The sequence below is a fragment of the Oncorhynchus mykiss genome, chromosome 17 (assembly GCF_013265735.2).
Source record: "Oncorhynchus mykiss isolate Arlee chromosome 17, USDA_OmykA_1.1, whole genome shotgun sequence".
NCBI classification, from domain to species: domain Eukaryota; kingdom Metazoa; phylum Chordata; class Actinopteri; order Salmoniformes; family Salmonidae; genus Oncorhynchus; species Oncorhynchus mykiss.
The window spans coordinates 86,123,386-86,144,885 of record NC_048581.1 but is presented as its reverse complement, the minus strand read 5'-3'; the positions used below and the strand labels follow the sequence as shown (position 1 = coordinate 86,144,885).

General features: G+C 47.2%; 1 protein-coding gene across 3 annotated transcripts in view; it reads left to right on the top strand.

Moving 5' to 3' along the window:
* LOC110493286 (rho GTPase-activating protein 15) overlaps positions 1-21,500 on the top strand; it is a 65,031-nt gene that overhangs the window by 38,720 nt on the left and 4,811 nt on the right. For 2 of the 3 annotated variants that reach the window (XM_036950854.1, XM_036950855.1), the window contains 15 exons: positions 1,702-1,830; positions 2,005-2,115; positions 3,934-4,023; positions 6,791-6,850; positions 7,220-7,378; positions 11,116-11,220; positions 12,551-12,612; positions 12,773-12,860; positions 12,976-13,071; positions 13,759-13,857; positions 14,448-14,565; positions 14,955-15,074; positions 16,837-16,935; positions 18,157-18,234; positions 20,910-20,963. In XM_036950854.1, coding sequence (XP_036806749.1) covers positions 1,702-1,830; positions 2,005-2,115; positions 3,934-4,023; positions 6,791-6,850; positions 7,220-7,378; positions 11,116-11,220; positions 12,551-12,612; positions 12,773-12,860; positions 12,976-13,071; positions 13,759-13,857; positions 14,448-14,565; positions 14,955-15,074; positions 16,837-16,935; positions 18,157-18,234; positions 20,910-20,963 — 1,468 coding nt within the window. The remainder of the gene's footprint in view (positions 1-1,701; positions 1,831-2,004; positions 2,116-3,933; positions 4,024-6,790; positions 6,851-7,219; positions 7,379-11,115; positions 11,221-12,550; positions 12,613-12,772; positions 12,861-12,975; positions 13,072-13,758; positions 13,858-14,447; positions 14,566-14,954; positions 15,075-16,836; positions 16,936-18,156; positions 18,235-20,909; positions 20,964-21,500) is intronic. The other variant, XM_036950856.1, reaches the window with a different exon arrangement.

The window sequence follows — 21,500 nt, the reverse complement described above, 5'->3', positions numbered from 1 at the left end:
TCAGGCCAGTAATTGTGAGCAGAGCCTGCTGAGCTTGGGCGAGTGTGAGAGTGGGGGTTTGGACTGTTTGCCCGCTCACTACCTGGGCGTATGTGTGGCTTCCATGTTGAGGCCGTCTTTGCAGGGGTGGGGTGCATGGGGTGGGCAGGAGTGGCATAGGTCTGATCTGAGGGGGCCTAAATGGGGTGTGGGCATGGTTGACGTGGGGGGGGGTGTTGATTGGTTGGGGTGGAGGTGTGGATGTGTCTGGGGGTGCTGTGGTCTGGATGTAATTCCTCTTGGCGTGGGTCCTCTATGTGTAGGTCCGGGGGGGGGGGGGGGTCCTGCAGGTCTGGGAGGGTGTCTCGCTGGTCTTGGTGGGGTGTCTATTGATCTGTTGCTCCTGTGTGAAGTGTTGGGGATACGTTTGAGAGCGATGTCCTTTAGGGTTCGGGCAAAGGTGGGCACTGCTGCCTTGTAGAGGTGGACCTGGTCACAGAGGCTGTTCAAGTCCAGGGTGGAGTGGTGGGCCAGGAAAACATTTGGTTTTGAGGCACAGTAATGGGAAATACTTGCGTTTACCCGCTGTATTGTGGCAGGGTGGAAGTCTTTTCGTGGTAGCAGGGTGGAGATAACCACTTGTGCGTTGGGGAAAGTAGAAGAAGCCTTTTCAATCACTCCCTTCAGTGCTGTGGCCACCGTTTCCTGCTGTGCTCTCAGGTCGTTTGTGCCTGTGTGTATTATTATGTGGCTAGGTGAGCCTAGTTGGTCCTCAGACAGGAGGTCGAGGGCGCGCTGGGTGTTTGGACACCAGAGTTTAGACACACTGTGTTTGGGAAAAAGTTTTTTTTTCTTCTATATAATTCCCATTTGAGTCCATAAGTAGTACAATCTGTGTCTTGTGTTTGTCCTCAGTGGGTGTGGGGGGGTTGTCAGAAGGGCTATCAGGGTGGCTGACAGGGGGGGTGCTCTTTCTCTGTCTGTCTCTCTCTCTCTGTCTCTCTCTCTCTCTCTCTCTCTGTCTCTGTCTCTGTGTGTGTGTGCATGTGTGTCAGTGGGCAGTCAAGAAGAACCACAAACAGAAGAGGATGTGGCTTCAACAGAAAACAGTGAGAGAGCGAGAGCGAGGGAAAGAGAGAGAGCTACGCAGAAACACAGAGTGAGAGAGAGAGAAATGGAAAACAAAGAAAACGACAGAAAGAGAGAGAGAATAACAGAAACTGAGAGAAAGATATATACCGGTCCACCTCAACATGTAGTCAGAGAGGCCTAAGGACTGGGCTTGTAGAAAACATTTACATGCACCAGTGACTCCCTTTAGTGAACTGACTGGTAAGTAAGATAATGTAGGCTATAGGAGGCCATCTGTTGCACTGAAATAGATTGAAAAGTAAAGCCGAGATGGAAAACCATCTTTCCATGAAAGCTGTAGTGATGAGGCTATACGATGCAGCTTTGTTCCCATGTTATGTAACTATAGTCATTCTACTAATGACAGCTGGGGCTGAGTGGCGCATGCGACCTGTAGACTATAATATACTGTATAATACACACACACACACACACACACACATTACACACACAGACACACACACACACACACACACACACACACACACACACACACACCCTAACCTGACATTTCCCCATCAACCTGTGTCCAACCTCATGTAACATGTTGTTGACCTTATACAGTATAAACCTCCTCTCTCTCCCCACCAGGTGTCTCCCCAGTCCTACATTTCCCAGCAGTCTCTCCTGGAGTCTACTCTATACTCCGCCATCCACCAGGTGAAGAGGCGGAGCCAAGTGGAGCCCCCCAGCCCCGCCCCCGGCCAGCGACCCATGCAGGTCATTGACGATGGAAATCTCATGTTTTCCAAACTTAAAATAGCTAATACAATCCTTTCAAACAATATACATACACTCACATAGCAAAGATGACGTTCATGCATAAAGCTATTGAGGAAGACACAAAAAAGACACAAAAAAGTCCAACACATATTTCCATTGTACCCCTGAAAGGTGCTGGACCTATGGGAGCAGTATTCGGACCCCTCCACGGGGCGATGTTTCTATGTCAACACCGTTACCAAGGAGAGGTCCTGGAAACCCCCCCGCAGAGCCCGTGAATGGGTAACAGACATACAGTGCCTTGCAAAAGTATTCGTCCCCCTTGGTGTTTTTCCTATTTTGTTGCATTACAACCTGTAATTTAAACAAACAGAAATGCGGTGGGTGCATATGTATTCACCCCCTTTGCTATGAAGCCCCTAAATAAGATCTGGTGCAACCAATTACCTTCAGAAGTCACATAATTAGTTAACTAAAGTCCACCTGTGTGCAATCTAAGTGTCACATGATCTATCACATGATATATATATATATATATATATATATATATATATATATATATATATATATATATATATATATATATATATACCTGTTCTGAAAGGCTCCAGAGTCTGCAACACCACTAAGCAAGGGGCACCACCAAGAAAGCGGCACCATGAAGACCAAGGAGCTCTCCAAACAGGTCAAGGACAAAGTTGTGGAGAAGTGCAGATCAGGGTTGGGTTATAAAAAAATATCAGAAACTTTGAACATCCAACAGAGCACCATTAAATCCATTATTAAAAAATTTAAAGAATATGGCACCACAACAAACCTGCCAAGAGAGGGCCGCCCTCCAAAACCCTCCAGGCAAGGAGGGCATTAATCAGAGAGACAACAAAGAGACTAAAGATAACCCTGAATGGAGCTGCAAAGCTCCACAGCGGAGATTGGAGTATCTGTCCATAGGACCACTTTAAGCCGGACACTCCACAGATCTGGGCTTTATGGAAGAGTGGCCAGAAGAAAGACATTGCTTAAAGAAAAGAAAAAGCAAACACGTTTGGTGTTCACCAAAAGGCACGTGGGAGACTCCCCAAACATATGGAAGTAGGTACTCTGGTCAGAGGAGACTAAAATTGAGCTTTTTGGCCATCAAGGAAAATGCTATGTCTGGTGCGAACCCAACACCTCTCATCACCCCGAGAACACCAACACCATCGTCAGGGACTGGGAAACTGGTCAGAATTGAAGGAATGATGGACGGAGCTAAATACAGGGAAATTCTTGAGGGAAACCTGTTTCAGTCTTAGATTTGAGACTGGGACGGAGGTTCACCTTCCAGCAGGACAATGGGGCGGCAGGGGTGGCAGGGTAGCCTAGTGGTTAGAGTGTTGGACTAGTAACCGGAAGGTTGCAAGTTCAAACCCACGAGCTGACAATCTGCCGTTCTGCTCATGAACAGGCAGTTAACACACTATTCCTAGGCCGTCATTGTAAATAAGAATTTGTTCTTAACTGACTTGCCTAGTTAAATAAAGGGTCAATAAAATGATAATAAAATTTAAAAAATGACCCTAAGCATACTGCTTAAGCAACACTGGAGTGGTTTAAGGGGAAACATCTTGGAATGGCCTAGTCAATGCCCAGACTTCAATCCCATTGAGAATCTGTGGTATGACTTAGAGATTGCTGTACACCAGTAGAACCCATCCAACTTAAAGGAGCTGGAGCAGTTTTGCCTTGAAGAATGGGCAAAAATCCCAGTGGCTAGATGTGCCAAGTTTATAGAGACTTACAGCTGTAATTGCTGCAAATGGTGGCTCTACAAAAAAAAATCAGTTTTAATTCCAGGTTGTAAGGCAACAAAATAGGAAAAATGCCAAGGGGGGTGAATACTTTCACAAGCCACTGTAACAGGGATATAGAGATCACAGGGTCCTATGTTAATTTACAGACATACAGAACACAGGGTTTTATGTTAAATTCAACATTACAACTATTTTCGGGGACAGTAGAGTCTTTTTATCAACCCTATTTTTAAATGTTGCCAGCAATGAGAAATAGTCAATCAGATGTGCTTTCAAACTAACACCCATACTCTCTTCCTTGCTATAGGCTCGTCCGCTGCAACCACAGACAATCCCCAGGGACGCCAACCACCTGTCTCTCCCAATCCCAGGCACAGAGAATGGCAACATGAACAGGGTAGGTCCACCTACAGCCCCCCCACGCCCCCCCAGGACTTAATGAAGAGTTGAAATGTGATTGTGTCGCTAATGTTGTCAACCTCGTGACCATAAACTAATAAAACAGGTGAGATGTAGTTTACACACAAAATAATCTATTCAGGTATTTGCTTCCTTACTTCGTGAATAGTCTGTGGACTCCTCTTAATCTCTCCTGTTCCTCCTCTTAATCTCTCCTGTTCCTCCTCTTAATCTCTCCTGTTCCTCCTCTTAATCTCTCCTGTTCCTAGGCCGTCATTGAAAATAAGATTTTGTTCTTAACTGACTTGTCTAGTAAAAACATTTTTTAATTTTTTTAAAGAAGATAATAATAATAAAAAGTTGGTGTGTTTATTTAACGTAGACAGGAACAGTTACCCAGACACTGAACCAGAGCTTTACGGACACAAAGACTTCACAAGTTGTCACGGTAACACTTTGGCACGGCCCAGAAACGAGCCCTGACACGCTCGGGCTTGTGGAGATCTGATAGTGTTGGATAGTTCACATTCTACCTACTTTATCAGAGGGCAAGCTGGAGCTAAATTCATACCCCGTAACGCCTGTCCATTCTACATTGTGCCAGGCGAATAGGAACTGTGGGTCGTACAGTGTAACAACGAGCAATTACAACACTTACAGGAATAACCACACAGTGTTGTAAAAGTAGAGATTGTGTCTGGGCTTCATGCAACTTCCACCCCGACTGACCTATAGTGCTAGTGTCACCATCGTAATTACGAAAATAAGATGATAAGAGTCTGTAGATAATGATTACTGTTGTCCTTGTTGTTACTGTTAGTGCTGTTATATTGTTGATATGATAATATCTCTGGGTACGTCCCAAACAGCTCCCCGTTCCCTATATAGTGCACTACTTTAGACCCTATTCCCTACATAGTGCACTACTTTAGACCCTATTCTCTACATAGTGCACTACTTTAGACCCTATTCCCTACATAGTGCACTACTTTAGACCATATTCCCTATATAGTGCACTACTTTAGACCAGAGCCCTATGCCCCCCTATTCCCTATATAGTGCTCTAACATTGCTTCCTTCACATGGCTTCCTTCACATGGCTTCCTTCACATGGCTTCCTTCACATGGCTTCCTTCACATGGCTTCCTTCACAGGGCTTCCTTCACATGCCTTCCTTCACAGGGCTTCCTTCACATGCCTTCCTTCACAGGGCTTCCTTCACATGGCTTCCTGTTTGTGCCAAGTGAGAGTGATGGTACATGCTGATAGTGTTAGCGTAAGGTTGCATATAGAAAGAGGAAGTTTATGCTGCGAGAGAGAAGGAGAGACACAAGTGGATTTGGGGTTGTGGTTCCTCAGATGAAAAGGTGTGTGTGTGTGTCAGGAAGGTGCACTACAGTGGACAGTGGCGTGGACTGACTCTCCTATCGACTACCAAGGAAACATCCGTTTTAATAGTTTAGCTTTGATCTGGACTCTGATACGGGTGATATAAAGGCTACTGATGAACAGAGTGGCTGTAAGTTCAGTTTTTCTTCTTGTGTGGGTGTGTGAGAGAGGGAGTGTAAGACAGATCTAGCTACTGTATATTTCTCAGTTAGCTTAAACACTCTTGTAGAAAAAGGTCCTATCTGAACCTAAAATGTTTGTTTTTTTGGGCTGTTCCCAAAGGGTAACCCTGTGAGAATATGTAGCAGATAAAAACACAACGCAGAGACAGAGGACGAGAGGTTAAAAGGACGAGAAGTCAATAGAGTAACGATTAATAATAATAGGTAATATAGGTAATAGTGTTTTTTTCTGTAAAAGGGAATGATTGATTAATGGTTCAGACATTCTGAAATAGGATACTTGTTATTTGTCCATTGGCTAGTTTTATTGCAAGGAATTCTAATTGGTCAACCACAGGCTAAGGGCTGGGTTATAAAACGACACGCTGTCCCTTTGTTCTGTGGAGAGAATGACTGGAGAGAAACACAGGAGTGAATCACTGAGAGAGCATCACTGAGAGAGCATCACTGAGAGAGAATCACTGAGAGAGCATCGCTGAAGGGAAGAATGACCATCTAACTCCCTGCATGATTTGTCCTCTTCGAAGAAACCTATTTTCCTCCCCCTGATTTGCTTTGGGGTCTTTTATTAGAGAATAACATAAATCTCGAACAACCCTTTGAAGAAAACTTTTTTTGGTTCCAGGTAGAACCCTTTTTTTGTTCCAGGTAGAACCCTTTTTTTGTTCCAGGTAGAACCCTTTTTGGTTCCAGGTAGAACCCTTTTTGGTTCCGTGTAGAATCCTTTCCACAGAGGATTCAACATGGAACTCAAAGGGGTTCTAGCTGGAACCAAAAAAAAGGGTTCTATGGTGACAACCGAAGAACCCCTTTTCCCTCTGAGTGTAGTCTCACGTTGGAGCTTGCATCTTCACAGTTTATAGATAACAGACTAGTATGACTGACTGTACGTCTATGTGTACCAGTTTGTTACAACAATATACACTTCAACGAGTTATAGACTTCAGCTGTGATAAAGCTATCTGTGCTTTTCACTAGGGGGGGGGGGGGGATCAGCTAATGTGGATCCTAATAAATACTAATATTAGCTGACATGTTTGTGAAGAAAATCTATGAATGCCTCGTAGTGTTACGTAATGTGTTGGGTCATTCTAGGCCAGTGTTTGCTGTAATTAGCCTTTGTAGTGAAGCAAAAGACAAAATGGACTGTAAGGAAATAAAGATTTCTTCCTCTTCTTTTTATCTCTGTTCCAGCTCTCTTCAGACTTCCTGTACGGTGGGCAGATTGCTGACAGTGGCCGGGAGTTGGGTCAGGTGACATTAGAATGGAATGTAGAGATGAATGGGAACGTGTGCAGAGGGGGAAATAACTTCCTTGTGACAAGACAAGGAACTAAAAGTTTTTAACAATGCAACAACAGAACAATAATATCTACGTAAACACATTTCTCCAATGGTGCTATCAGAATCAATCCTTTAATAACGGCTGAAATGGAGCTAATGGAATGTATATATATATTTAAAATGGTTTTCATGTGTTTGATACATTTCATCCACTTCATTCCACCCATTATTATGAGCCGTCCTCCCCTCAGAAGCCTCCATTGACACACACAGAGTAGCTGACTTGCCCCCCCCCCCCTCCCCTCCCCCCCAACCCTCTCTGTGCTTCCTGCCTTGTAGAGCATGCAGAGAGCAGTTTCCTCCAACACCATCAGCACCACAGCTTTCAGAACAGGAGAGTCTCAGGGGGTTGTCCAGCGACGTCACTCTGCCCTACTGCATCATGGGACGGAGCAGCTCAGCCACTCACGAACCATAATACTGCCCAAGAACGGCAAGGTACACACACGCACACACACACACGCACACACACACACACCACACGCACACACACCACACACGCACACACACACACGCGCGCACACACACACACGCACACACACACCACACACGCACACACACACACACACACACAAACACACACACGCACACACACACACACACACCACACACGCACACACACACACACACACACACACACACACACACACACACACACACACACACACACACACACACACACACACCACACGCACACACACACACACACACCACACCATGTCCAAATCTAATCTTGGGTTACCCAGAAGTAAAATTCTCTCGTGAAAGTTAGCAAATTCCTGTTTTACTTCTGGGGAGGGATTCTGTTAACAATTGTGATAACCTTTTGTGCAGAGGAATGAAGCGACGTCTCCACCCTCACGAACAGAAACTCTTGGCCAAACCACTCGATTCCGCTAATTTCACATCTTTATCATGGCCCCAAAAATATTTTTTTGTTTTCATGAATGTTTACGATAGAGTCAATTTTGACATTGTGGCTGCGCATCTGATAATATTTTGCCTCTCCCTCCTGTGGGAGGCTACCTTTAACCCTAACCCCTAACCCTAACCCTAACCCTAACCCTAACCCTAACCCTAACCCCTAACCCTAACCCTAACCCTAACCCTAACCCTAACCCCTAACCCTAACCCTAACCCTAACCCTAACCCCTAACCCTAACCCCTAACCCTAACCCTAACCCTAACCCCTAACCCCTAACCCCTAACCCCTAACCCTAACCCTTTTGGATCCTACTGAAAAACACAAACAATCAATGTATTTCAAAATGTCAGTACATGTAAAAATGTGAACATACATGTACTGTATTGTACTGTAATATGTAGTTCAATTAGCAGTGAATGATGCACATCTCACCTGTAGTTTTGCCGGAAAATTTGTACTGTTGATGAAACTGTTGAAACCTGCAGATTTGGTGGCAGCCTTAAACCGGCCTCTCTCAAAGAGGGACCTTGGTTTACAACATGGTCAATAATTGTGGCCCTCATCTCATCAGAGACCACCGCTCTTGTTCTTCCTCTCCTTTGTCCTCCACGCATTCTCCCTCTACCTGACACTCTTCTCTCCCCACCAACCTGTCTCCCTCTCCCTGCCACTCTTCTCTCCCCACCAACCTGTCTCCCTCTCCGTGACACTCTTCTCTCCCCACCAACCTGTCTCCCTCTCCCTGACACTCTTCTCTCCCCACCAACCTGTCTCCTTCTCCCTCTCCCTGCCACTCTTCTCTCCCCACCAACCTGTCTCCCTCTCCCTGACACTCTTCTCTCCCCACCAACCTGTCTCCTTCTCCCTCTCCCTGCCACTCTTCTCTCCCCACCAACCTGTCTCCCTCTCCCTCTCCCTGCCACTCTTCTCTCCCCACCAACCTGTCTCCCTCTCCCTGACACTCTTCTCTCCCCACCAACCTGTCTCCCTCTCCCTGACACTCTTCTCTCCCCACCAACCTGTCTCCCTCTCCGTGACACTCTTCTCTCCCCACCAACCTGTCTCCCTTGGTCCATGTTTCCAGTGTTTCGGTCTGGTAACTGCAGAAAGGTACGACATTGGCCATCATTCTGTTTTGTGTTTTTAACAGTTTTGGAAACAGTGCGTTTGCATTTGAAAACGTGCTGCAAATATATAGTTTTACAGGTGATGGAATATGAATGACAAAATAGTTGATGGATTTTGGAGAATGTGGTCATTGAATGCATTTTGTGTGAAAACAATGAAAAATGATTCACAGTTTGGTCCACATACACTTCTGTTTCGCTAAATGAGTTTTGACCATGTGACTTCAGTTTTTACCATGTGACTTCAGTTTTGACCATGTGACTTCAGTTTTTACCATGTGACTTCAGTTTTGACCATGTGACTTCAGTTTTGACCATGTGACTTCAGTTTTGACCAATGCATGTTAGCAATTGAAAAGAACTGTATCAAGTGCCAACCCGTTTATCATCCATATAGGCTTAAAAATCACAGCACCAGTTTAAGCACCGCCTTTGTCCAATTCTGATTTGTCCAAATAATCAATGACAAAAAACAAAAAACAGGAATTACTGCTGCTAGGAATCACATCACATTCTATGTGGACCGTGGCAGATTCTCACCGTGTCATCTGTTCACGAGAATCTGTCCACGGGAATCTATCCTCGAGAATCTATCCAGGAGAATCTATCCATGAGAATCTATCCAGGAGAATCTATCCACAAGAATCTGTCCATGATAATCTGTCCATGAGAATCTATCCTCGAGAATCTATCCATGAGAATCTATCCTCGAGAATCTATCCACAAGAATCTGTCCATGAGAATCTATCCTCGAGAATCTATCCACAAGAATCTGTCCATGAGAATCTATCCATGAGAATCTGTCCATGAGAATCTATCCATGAGAATCTATCCATGAGAATCTATCCATGAGAATCTATCCTCGAGAATCTATCCACAAGAATCTGTCCATGAGAATCTATCCACAAGAATCTGTCCATGAGAATCTATCCTCGAGAATCTATCCACAAGAATCTGTCCATGAGAATCTATCCTCGAGAATCTATCCACAAGAATCTGTCCATGAGAATCTATCCATGAGAATCTGTCCATGAGAATGTATCCATGAGAATCTATCCATGAGAATCTATCCATGAGAATCTATCCTCGAGAATCTATCCACAAGAATCTGTCCATGAGAATCTATCCACAAGAATCTGTCCATGAGAATCTATCCTCGAGAATCTATCCACAAGAATCTGTCCATGAGAATCTATCCATGATAATCTGTCCATGAGAATCTATCCTCGAGAATCTATCCACAAGAATCTGTCCATGAGAATCTATCCACAAGAATCTGTCCATGAGAATCTATCCATGAGAATCTATCCATGAGAATCTATCCTCGAGAATCTATCCACAAGAATCTGTCCATGAGAATCTATCCTTGAGAATCTATCCACAAGAATCTGTCCATGAGAATCTATCCATGATAATCTGTCCATGAGAATCTATCCTCGAGAATCTATCCACAAGAATCTGTCCATGAGAATCTATCCTCGAGAATCTATCCACAAGAATCTGTCCATGAGAATCTATCCACAAGAATCTGTCCATGAGAATCTATCCTCGAGAATCTATCCACAAGAATCTGTCCATGAGAATCTATCCATGATAATCTGTCCATGAGAATCTATCCTCGAGAATCTATCCACAAGAATCTGTCCATGAGAATCTATCCTCGAGAATCTATCCACAAGAATCTGTCCATGAGAATCTATCCTCGAGAATCTGTCCATGAGAATCTGTCCATGAGAATCTATCCATGAGAATCTGTCCATGAGAATCTATCCATGAGAATCTATCATCGAGAATCTATCCAGGAGAATCTATCCAGGAGAATCTATCCAGGAGAATCTATCCAGGAGAATCTATCCAGGAGAATCTATCCAGGAGAATCTATCCAGGAGAATCTATCCAGGAGAATCTATCCAGGAGAATCTATCCAGGAGAATCTATCCATGAGAATCTATCCATGAGAATCTATCCATGAGAATCTGTCCATGAGAATCTGTCCATGAGAATCTATCCTCGAGAATCTGTCCATGAGAATCTATCATCGAGAATCTATCCTCGAGAATCTGTCCATAAGAATCTGTCCACGAGATATTTGTCCAGACCTAACATACATGTGTTGTTCGTAGCTGGGCCAGCAGGGCAGAGACTGTTCCTACCCTGGGACCAGTGTTGTGGTGGTGGAGCCTCCTTCTCCAGCCACCTCTCCTGACAGCAATGACAGCTCCACACCCGTGAGTCTCACATCTCAAATGTCCCCATCTGTCCCTCTGTTTCCGCTGTCTCCCATCTGTCCCTCTGTCTCCGCTGTCTCCCATCTGTCACTCTGTCTCCGTTGTCTCCCATCTGTCCCTCTGTCTCCCATCTGTCCCTCTGTCTCCCATCTGTCCCTCTGTCTCCCATCTGTCACTCTGTCTCCCATCTGTCCCTCTGTCTCCCATCTGTCCCTCTGTCTCCCATCTGTCACTCTGTCTCCCATCTGTCTCCCATCTGTCCCTCTGTCTCCGCTGTCTCCCATCTGTCCCTCTGTCTCCGCTGTCTCCCATCTGTCCCTCTGTCTCCGCTGTCCCTCTGTCTCTGCTGTTTCCCCATCTGTCCCGCTGTCTCCCATCTGTCCCTCTGTCTCCGCTGTCTCCCATCTGTCTCCGCTGTCTCCCATCTGTCTCTCTGTCTCCCATCTGTCCCACTGTCTCCCATCTGTCCCTCTGTCTCCCATCTGTCACTCTGTCTCCCATCTGTCTCCCATCTGTCCCTCTGTCTCCGCTGTCTCCCATCTGTCCCTCTGTCTCCGCTGTCCCTCTGTCTCTGCTGTTTCCCCATCTGTCCCGCTGTCTCCCATCTGTCCCTCTGTCTCCGCTGTCTCCCATCTGTCTCCGCTGTCTCCCATCTGTCTCCGCTGTCTCCCATCTGTCTCCGCTGTCTCCCATCTGTCTCTCTGTCTCCTATCTGTCCCACTGTCTCCCATCTGTCCCTCTGTCTCCCATCTGTCCCATCTGTCTCCCATCTGTCCCATCTGTCCCTCTGTCTCCCATCTGTGTCTCTGTCTCCCATCTGACCCATCTGTCCATCTGTCTCCGCTGTCTCCCATCTGTCCCTCTGTCTCCCATCTGTCTCCGCTGTCTCCCATCTGTCTCCCATCTGTCTCCGCTGTCTCCCATCTGTCTCCGCTGTCTCCCATCTGTCCCTCTGTCTCCCATCTGTCCCTCTGTCTCCCATCTGTCCCTCTGTCTCCCATCTGTCTCCCATCTGTCTCCGCTGTCTCCCATCTGTCTCCGCTGTCTCCCATCTGTCTCCGCTGTCTCCCATCTGTCTCCGCTGTCTCCGCTGTCTCCCATCTGTCCCTCTGTCTCCGCTGTCTCCCATCTGTCCCTCTGTCTCCGCTGTCTCCTGTCTGTATACACCTGTCCCACTGTCCATCCATGGTTCTAGTGACATTTGCAACTCATTCCCTAGGTTGTTGCTGTAAATGTTTAACTTCCTGTGTGGCACCAACGTGGGTCATCAGAGCAGCCAGTGAATTAGCCCTCTGTACCAACAGTTCATCTCCCCTGCTTCCTTCCTCAGGAGCTGGAAAAGGCAGGTCTGCTGAACAAGACTAAGATAGCAGAGGGAGGCCGGAAACTGAGGTAGACTGTGCGTGATATGTAGAAGATATCTCATCTTCTACACCCTGTATCTACTGTATAGGTGTGGTGGGAACCGTGAACGTCACCGTGTGTGTGTGTGTGTGTGTGTGTGTGTGTGTGTGTGTGTGTGTGTGTGTGTGTGTGCGTGATGTGTGTTTAGGAAGAACTGGAATCCGTCGTGGGTGGTTCTGGTCGGGAACAGTCTGGTGTTCTTCAAGGATCCCAAATCCCAGACCCCCTCCAGCTGGGTAAGATAGTCATTGAGTTGAACTATCATAGATGGAGTTTAAATACATTTATTTTTTGTATTATTATTATTTTTTTTTTAAACGTCTCAAAGACTGCTTTCTTATTGGTCTCCAGAAACCAGGCAACAGTCGTCCGGAGAGCAGTGTAGACCTGAGAGGAGCTGTGGTGCAGTGGACCAATGACCTGTCCAGCAAGAAGAACGTCTTCAAGGTCAGACACACACCAGGAGGGACCTCAAACCACCGTTGTCTTGTTTCTATATTATTTCATAGACATTTTAAGATACTTTATTTCACCCTGTATTTTGGGGAAGTCAAATGTGTCTATTTTAGTCTCACTGAGAGAGAGAGAGAGAGCTGCTCTAGTGGTTTTTCTGTGAAAAAAAAACATTCTCACGTCCTCTTGAGAGGAAGTTCAGTATCTGACTGTAGGCTATGTGTTGTAACAGGACTCTATGAGCACCGGGGTTCCAGACAATTCAATGTCAACTCAGTCAATTCAATACATGCCTTAAAATTCAATGCATATTTTATATTTCCAGAATTGTTATTTGAATTAATTTCCCGAATTTTATTGTTATTTATCCTTTATTTAACTAGACAAGTCAGTTAATTAAGAACAAATACTTATTTTCTATGACGGCCTACCCCGGCCAAACGCTGGTCCATTTGTACGCCGCACTATGGGATTCCCAATCACGGCCAGATGTGATACAGCCTGGATTTGAACCAGGGAATGTAGTGATGCCTCTAGCACTGAGATGCAGTGCCTTAGACCGCTGTGCCACTCAGGAGCCCGAATTGACTGAAGAATTAGTAGTAAGAAGTAGTACAGTACCTGGTGAAGTAGTCTGTGATTTGGGACTAACCCACGGTACTTTGTCTGTTTGTGTGGTAGCTGAGGACGGTGACAGGGAATGAGTTCCTACTGCAGTCGGAGACAGACTCACTGATCAGAGAGTGGTTCAATACCATCCACAGTGTCATCGATAGACTGGTGAGTTTCACACACTGTGTGTGCGTTCGCGTGTGTGCGTTCGTGCGTGTGTATGTGTGTGCGTGTGTGTGTGTATGTGTATGTGTGCGTGTGTATATGTGTGTGTTTGTGTGCGTGTGTTTGTGTGTGTGTGTATGTGTGTGTGTTTGTGCGTGTGTGTGTGTGTATGTGTGTGTATGTGCGTGTGTATGTGTGTGTATGTGTGTGTTTGTGCGTGTTTGTATGTGTGTGTGTTTGTGCGTGTTTGTGTGTGTGTGTGTGAGCTCTTAGAACCGTTTGCAAGAGATATGCAGCCACAGGAGGCTGGTGGCACCTTAAAGGGGAGGACGGGCTTGTGGTAATGACCGGAGAGGAATCAGTGGAATGGTTTCCGTTGGTGATGCCATGCCATTCGCTCCGTTCCAGCCATTATTATGGCCCATCCTCCTCTCAGCAGCCCCCACTGTACTCAGCTACTCTAGGAGGACAATGGAAGGGAATTAAAAGCCTTTTTTTATGATCAAACACCAACTTATTTTAGCATCTAGCTTTCATCAGGGCGCTAACAAATGGTTGTCTGGTACAAGTTGAAATGGTCTTCTCTTCTATAGGATCGGGAGAATCCCCTGGACAATGTTCTGCTGTACTCTCTGAGGAGGGCGGGCAGTGTGGAGATGTTGGACCACAGTGGAGACGAGGAGGACAGTCGAGGAGGATATAAGGCATCACGTGAGTCTCTCCATCCATCCACGGCTCCAAGGATGCTGTTGCTGTTGCTGTGGCTGCCCATGTGCTTCCTCCCAGTGGTCTATTTATCTTCACATTTCTCTAAAATTGACAATAAAGTTGGTCTATCTTTTTTTCTTCTTGTACTTCTTGTTTCTGGTGCCTTCCCTCCTTCGCTCCCTCCTTCGCTCCCTCCTTCACTCCCTCCTCCCTCCTTCGCTCCCTCCTTCGCTCCCTCCTTCGCTCCCTCCTTCACTCCCTCCTTCGCTCCCTCCTTCGCTCCTTCACTCCCTCCTTCGCTCCCTCCTTCGCTCCCTCCTACGCTCCCTCCTTCGCTCCCTCTCTCCTTCCCTCCCTCCTTTATTTCTCTCCCTCTTTGCCTCCCGGTGCAGTCCCTCGTTCTGCTTCCAACGTGGAGAACTCAGAGAGGAAGCGTGTTCGGAGCAGACTGAAGAAGTTTATCCTCAAGAGACCTCCACTACAGATCCTACAAGAGAAAGGACTCATCAAGGGTGAGATCACTGACTGTCTCTGTCTCTCTGTCTCTGTCTCTCCCCCCTCCCCCCCCCCCCCCCCCCTCTCTCTCTCTTTCTCATGAGAAACATGTGTTTACATTGACAAAGTAATTGAAATAGATAATAAACAAAAGTGAAAGAACAGTAAAAATTACACTCACACTAGTTCAAAATGAATAAAGACATTTCAAATGTCATATTATGTCTATATGCAGTGTTGTAACGATGTGCAAATAGTTAAAGTACAAAAGGGAAAATAAATCAACATAAATATGGGTTGTATTTAGAATGGTGTTAGTTCTTCACTGGTTGACATTTTCTTGTGGCAACAGGTCACACATTTGTTTTCAGTGCATCTCAGTTTCCACCTAATTTTGTGGGCAGTGAGCACATAGCCTGTCTTCTCTTGAGAGCCATGTCTGCCTATGGCGGCCTTTCTCAATAGCGAAATGCTATCCTCACTGAGTCTGTACAAGTTTGGGTCAGTCACAGTGGTCAGGGATTCTGCCACTGTGTACTCTCTGTTTAGGGCCAAATAGCATTCTAGTTTGCTCTGTTTTATTGTAAATTCTCTCCAATGTGTCAAGTAATTATCTTTTTGTTTTCTCATGATTTGGTTGGGTCTAATTGTGCTGCTGTCCTGGGGCTCTGTGGGGTCTTTTTGTGTTTGTGAACAAAGCCCCAGGACCAGCTTGCTTAGGGGACTCTTCTCCAGGTTCATCTCTCTGTAGGCGATGGCTTTGTTAAGGAATGTTTGGGATTTTGATAATTAGCAGGTATCGGCCTAATTCTGCTCTGCATGTATTATTTGGTGTTTTACGTTGTACAGTGAGGATAGTTTTGAAGAATTCTGGATGCAGTCTCTCAATTTGGTGTTTGTCCCATTTTGTGAAGTCTTGGTTGGTGAGCGGACCCCAGACCTCACAACCATAAAGGGCAATGGGTTCTATGACTGATTCAAGTATTTTTAGCCAGATCCTAATTGATATGACGAATTTCATGCTATTTTTGATGCCATAGAAGGCCCTTCTTGCCTTGTCTCTCAGATCGTTCACAGCTTTGTGGAAGTTACCTGTGGCACTGATGTTTAGGCCGAGGTATGTATGTATCGTGTGGTCCTGGCAACTGGACCTTTTTTGGAACACAATTTATTTTTTGTCTTACGGAGATTTGCTGTCAGGGCCCAAGTCTGACAGAATCGTTGCAGAAGATCTAGGTGCTGCTGTAGGTCCTCCTTGGTTGGTGACAGAAGCACCAGATCATCAGCAACAGTAGACATTTGACTTCAGATTCTAGTAGGGTGAGGCCGGGTGCTGCAGACTGTTATAGTGCCCTCGCTAGTTTGTTGAAATATATTTTGAAGAGGGTGGGGCTTAAGCTGCATCCCTGTCTCATCCCACGGCCTTGTGGAAAGACGTGTGTGTTTTATGCCAATTTTAACCCCACGCTTGTTGTTTGTGTACATGGATTTTATTATGTCTTATGCTTTTCCCTCAACACCACTTTCCATCAGTTGAGCTGCCACAACCCTCTGAGAGTAGTGGCAGCTCAACTCCATGGAACTGGGCATCAATTCAGTTCATTGACATTCCTCTGGTGTTTGTTTTCATCGAATAATAAGGAAGTCGTGTGGTATCTATGAATGTGTCCGTGTCTCTCATGACCTCAGATCACAGTTATGTGAATGTTGACTGTAAATCTCTTTAGACCAAATCATATTTAGTCTTCTAAAACATGCTGCTGTTGTTGTCATTTACAGACCAGGTGTTTGGCTGTCATCTAGAGATGCTGTGTGAGAGAGAGAAGAACAACGTGCCTCGTTTCGTCAGGCTCTGCACCGAGGCTGTGGAGAGGAGAGGTACTGCCATAAACACAAAACAATGGGTACAGTACAGCCTCTGGCACTACTCCCCTGTGGGTACAGTACAGCCTCTGGTACTACTCCCCTGTGGGTAGAGTACAGCCTCTGGTACTACTCCCCTGTGAGTACAGCCTCTGGTACTACTCCCCTGTGGGTACAGTACAGCCTCTGATACTACTCCCCTGTGGGTACAGTACAGCCTCTGGCAGTACTCCCCTGTGGGTACAGTACAGCCTCTGGCAGTACTCCCCTGTGGGTAGAGTACAGCCTCTGGCAGTACTCCCCTGTGGGTAGAGTACAGCCTCTGGCAGTACTCCCCTGTGGGTAGAGTACAGCCTCTGGCAGTACTCCCCTGTGGGTAGAGTACAGCCTCTGGCAGTACTCCCCTGTGGGTAGAGTACAGCCTCTGGTACTACTCCCCTGTGGGTACAGCCTCTGGTACTACTCCCCTGTGGGTACAGCCTCTGGTACTACTCCCCTGTGGGTACAGTACAGCCTCTGGTACTACTCCCCTGGTACTACTCCCCTGGTACTACTCCCCTGGTACTACTCCCCTGGTACTACTCCCCTGTGGGTACAGTACAGCCTCTGGTACTACTCCCCTGGTACTACTCCTCTGGTACTACTCCCCTGTGGGTACAGTACAGCCTCTGGTACTACTCCCCTGGTACTACTCCTCTGGTACTACTCCCCTGGTACTACTCCTCTGGTTCCCCTGGTACTACTCCCCTGTGGGTACAGTACAGCCTCTGGTACTACTCCCCTGGTACTACTCCCCTGTGGGTACAGTACAGCCTCTGGTACTACTCCCCTGGTACTACTCCTCTGGTACTACTCCCCTGTGGGTACAGTACAGCCTCTGGTACTACTCCCCTGGTACTACTCCTCTGGTACTACTCCCCTGTGAGTACAGCCTCTGGTACTACTCCTCTGTTACTACTCCCCTGGTACTACTCCTCTGGTACTACTCCCCTGTGAGTACAGCCTCTGGTACTACTCCCCTGTGGGTAGAGTTTGGCTGTAGGTAAACAAATATTTTTTGGAAGAGAGGATAATCTTTACTGCACATTTATATCACATTGAACTGGTTTATCATTTATATGGATTCTATGGATTTTAAGACAGTGTTTTAAATATCTGTGGTTGTTACCAGGGTTACATGGAGTTCCGGTGTGTTATTGCCAGGGTTACATGTCCTACCTGTGTGTTGTTATTCAGGTCTGGAGACAGACGGTATCTACAGAGTGAGTGGGAACCTGGCGGTCATCCAGAAACTACGCTTCCTAGTCAACCATGGTGAGGGAGGGAGTACGGGAGGAAGAGAGGGAGGAGGGAGGGAGGAATGAAGAGAGTGAGGGAGTACGGGAGAAAAAGAAGGGGGAGGGAGTGAGGTATGAAGAGAGGGAGGAGGGAGGGAGGAATGAAGAGAGGGAGGAGGGAGGGAGGTATGAAGAGAGGGAGGTAGGAGGAAGAGAGGGAGGGAGGGAGGTATAAAGAGAGGGAGGAGGGATGAAGAGAGGGAGGAGGGCTGAATGGATAAAGAGAGAGAGGGAGAAGGGAGGTAGGAAGTTATGAAGAGAGGGAGGAGGAAGGAAGGGATGAAGAGAGGGAGGAGGGAAGGAGGTATAAAGAGAGGGAGGAGGGAGGGAGGGTGGTATGAAGGGAGGGAGAAAGGTATAAAGAGAGGAAGGAGGGAGGTATAAAGAGAGGGAGGTATGAAGAGAGGAAGGAGGGAGGGAGGGTGGTATGAAGGGAGGGAGGAGGGAGGAAGGTATAAAGAGAGGAAGGAGGGAGGTATAAAGAGAGGGAGGTATGAAGAGAGGGAGGAGGGAGGGAGGTATAAAGAGAGGAAGGAGGGAGGTATAAAGAGAGGGAGGTATGAAGAGAGGGGGGAGGGAGGTATAAAGAGAGGTGGGAGGTATGAAGAGGGGGAGGAAGGGAGGGAGGTATAAAGAGAGGGAGGAAGGGAGGGAGGTATAAAGAGAGAGAGGAGGGAGGTATGAAGAGAGGGAGGAAGGGATGAAGAGAGGGAGGAGAGAGGTGTGACGAGAGGGAGGAGGGAGAGAGGTATTAAAGAGAGGGAGGAGGGAGGGAGGTATAAAGAGAGGGAGGAGGGAGGGAGGTATGAAGAGAGGGAGGAAGGATGGAGGTATAAAGAGAGGGAGAGGGGGGAGGCATAAAGAGAGGGAGGAGGGAGGGAGGTATAAAGAGAGGGAGGGAGGTATGAAGAGAGGGAGGAGGGTAGGAGGTATGAAGAGGGGGAGGAGGGTAGGAGGTATGAAGGGAGGGAGGGAGGAATAAAGAGAGGGAGGAGGGAGGGAGGTATGAAGAGAGGGAGGAGGGAGGGAGGTATGAAGAGAGGGAGGAGGGTAGGAGGTATGAAGGGAGGGAGGAATAAAGAGAGGGAGGAGGGAGGGAGGTATGAAGAGAGGGAGGAGGGAGGGAGGGAGGTATGAAGAGATGGAGGAGGGAGGGAGGTATGAAGAGAGGGAGGAGGGAGGGAGGTATGAATAGAGGGAGAAAGGGATGAAGAGAGGGAGGAGAGATGTGTGACGAGAGGGAGGAGGGAGAGCAGTATTAAAGAGAGGGAGGAGGGAGGGAGGGAGGTATAAAGAGAGGGAGGTATGAAGAGAGGGAGGAAGGTATGAAGAGAGGGAGGAGGGAGGGAGGTATAAAGAGAGGGAGGAGGGAGGGAAGTATAAAGAGAGGGAGGAGGGAGGGAAGTATAAATAGAGGGAGGAGGGAGGGAGGTATGAAGAGAGGGAGGAGGGAGGGAGGTATAAAGAGAGGGAGGAGGGAGGGAGGTATGAAGAGATGGAGGAGGGAGTTATGAAGAGAGGGTGGTAAAAAGAGAGGGAGGAGGGAGGGAGGGAGGAGGGAGGGAGGTATAAAGAGAGGGCAGAGGGAGGGAGGTATAAAGAGAGGGAGGAGGGAGGGAGGTATGAAGAGAGGGAGGAGGGAGGGAGGTATAAAGAGAGGGAGGAGGGAGGTATGAAGAGAGGGTGGTATAAAGAGAGGGGGGAGGGAGGGAGGTATGAAGAGAGGGAGGAGGGAGGGAGGTATAAAGAGAGGGAGGAGGGAGGGAGGTATAAAGAGAGGGAGGAGGGAGGGAAGTATAAAGAGAGGGAGGAGGGAGGGAAGTATAAATAGAGGGAGGAGGGAGGGAGGTATGAAGAGAGGGAGGAGGGAGGGAGGTACAAAGAGAGGGAGGAGGGAGGGAGGTATGAAGAGAGGGAGGAGGGAGTTATAAAGAGAGGGTGGTAAAAAGAGAGGGAGGAGGGAGGGAGGGAGGAGGGAGGGAGGTATAAAGAGAGGGAGGAGGGAGGGAGGGCGGAGGGAGGGAGGTATAAAGAGAGGGCGGAGGGAGGGAGGTATGAAGAGAGGGAGGAGGGAGATAGTTATTAAAGAGAGGGAGGAAGGGATGAAGAGAGGGAGATGAGAGGTATGAAGAGAGGGAGGAGGGAGAGAGGTTTTAAAGAGAGGGAGGAGGGAGGGAGGTATGAAGAGAGGGAGGAGGGAGGGGGGAGGAGTGAGGGAGGTATGAAGAGAGGGAGGAGGAAGGAGGGAGGAGGGAGGGAGGGAGGTATGAAGAGAGGGATGGGGGAGGAGTGAGGGAGGTATGAAGAGAGGGGGGAAGGAGGAGGGCAGGAGGTGTGAAGGGATGAAGAGATGGAGGAGGGAGGAAGGTATAAAGAGAGGGAGGAGGGAGGGAAGTATGAAAAGAGGGAGGAGGGAGGAAGGGATGAAGAGAGGGAGGGAGGTATGAAGAGAGGGAGGAGTGAGGTATGAAGAGAGGGAGGGGGGGCTATGTTCTGAAAAGCATTCTACACTACACATTTAATTTTTGTTTTTAATCCCAGAGTGCTTTATAATGGACATCATTTAGGATTCCACTCTGAAGGAACCTGAACCTGATTCCGACCTGCTTGACCTTGTAGGCTAAATGTCCGTTGGTTGTGTTTTTTTTGCAGAGCGAGCGGTGACCACAGACGGACGTTATATGTTCCCTGCAGAGTTGGTACAAGGTAGACAGACAGATGGAGACTGTCGAGCCAAAATGGCTCCCAGTTTTCATCCAAATGCCTATCTGCATACCTGTGTGCGCTGTACTCACTCCATACATGCAAAAGCACACGTTTGTTTGTCTCGATACTTTCCATGTGTCTATTGTGTTGTCTATGCATCCAATATTTCTGTTTGAGTAAACTATATGTTCAAGTCCTATGTGTCCTTTTACACGGTCCATTGGTGTCACCCAGTGGTTTAAACAGAGTACTGTAGCTTGTGTTTTGTGGAACACCTTAGCCCAGCTCACCTGACCAATGTTTTGTGATACTAATTTGGACAGTAGATAGAACCTTAAATCAAGCTCTCGAAGAACCACCGTTATTGAGTGTACAGATGTAACTGTGACACTTTGACAAACATTGTTCAGGAGGGTCGTATTGTGTTTGCCTTTCTCTCTGCCCTCTGACTATCGCTTCACTTTCACAGACACTTTCTTTCTGCTACAGCTACCAGCCTGCCAGCCTGCCGGCCGACCTGTCAATCAAAGTATTGAG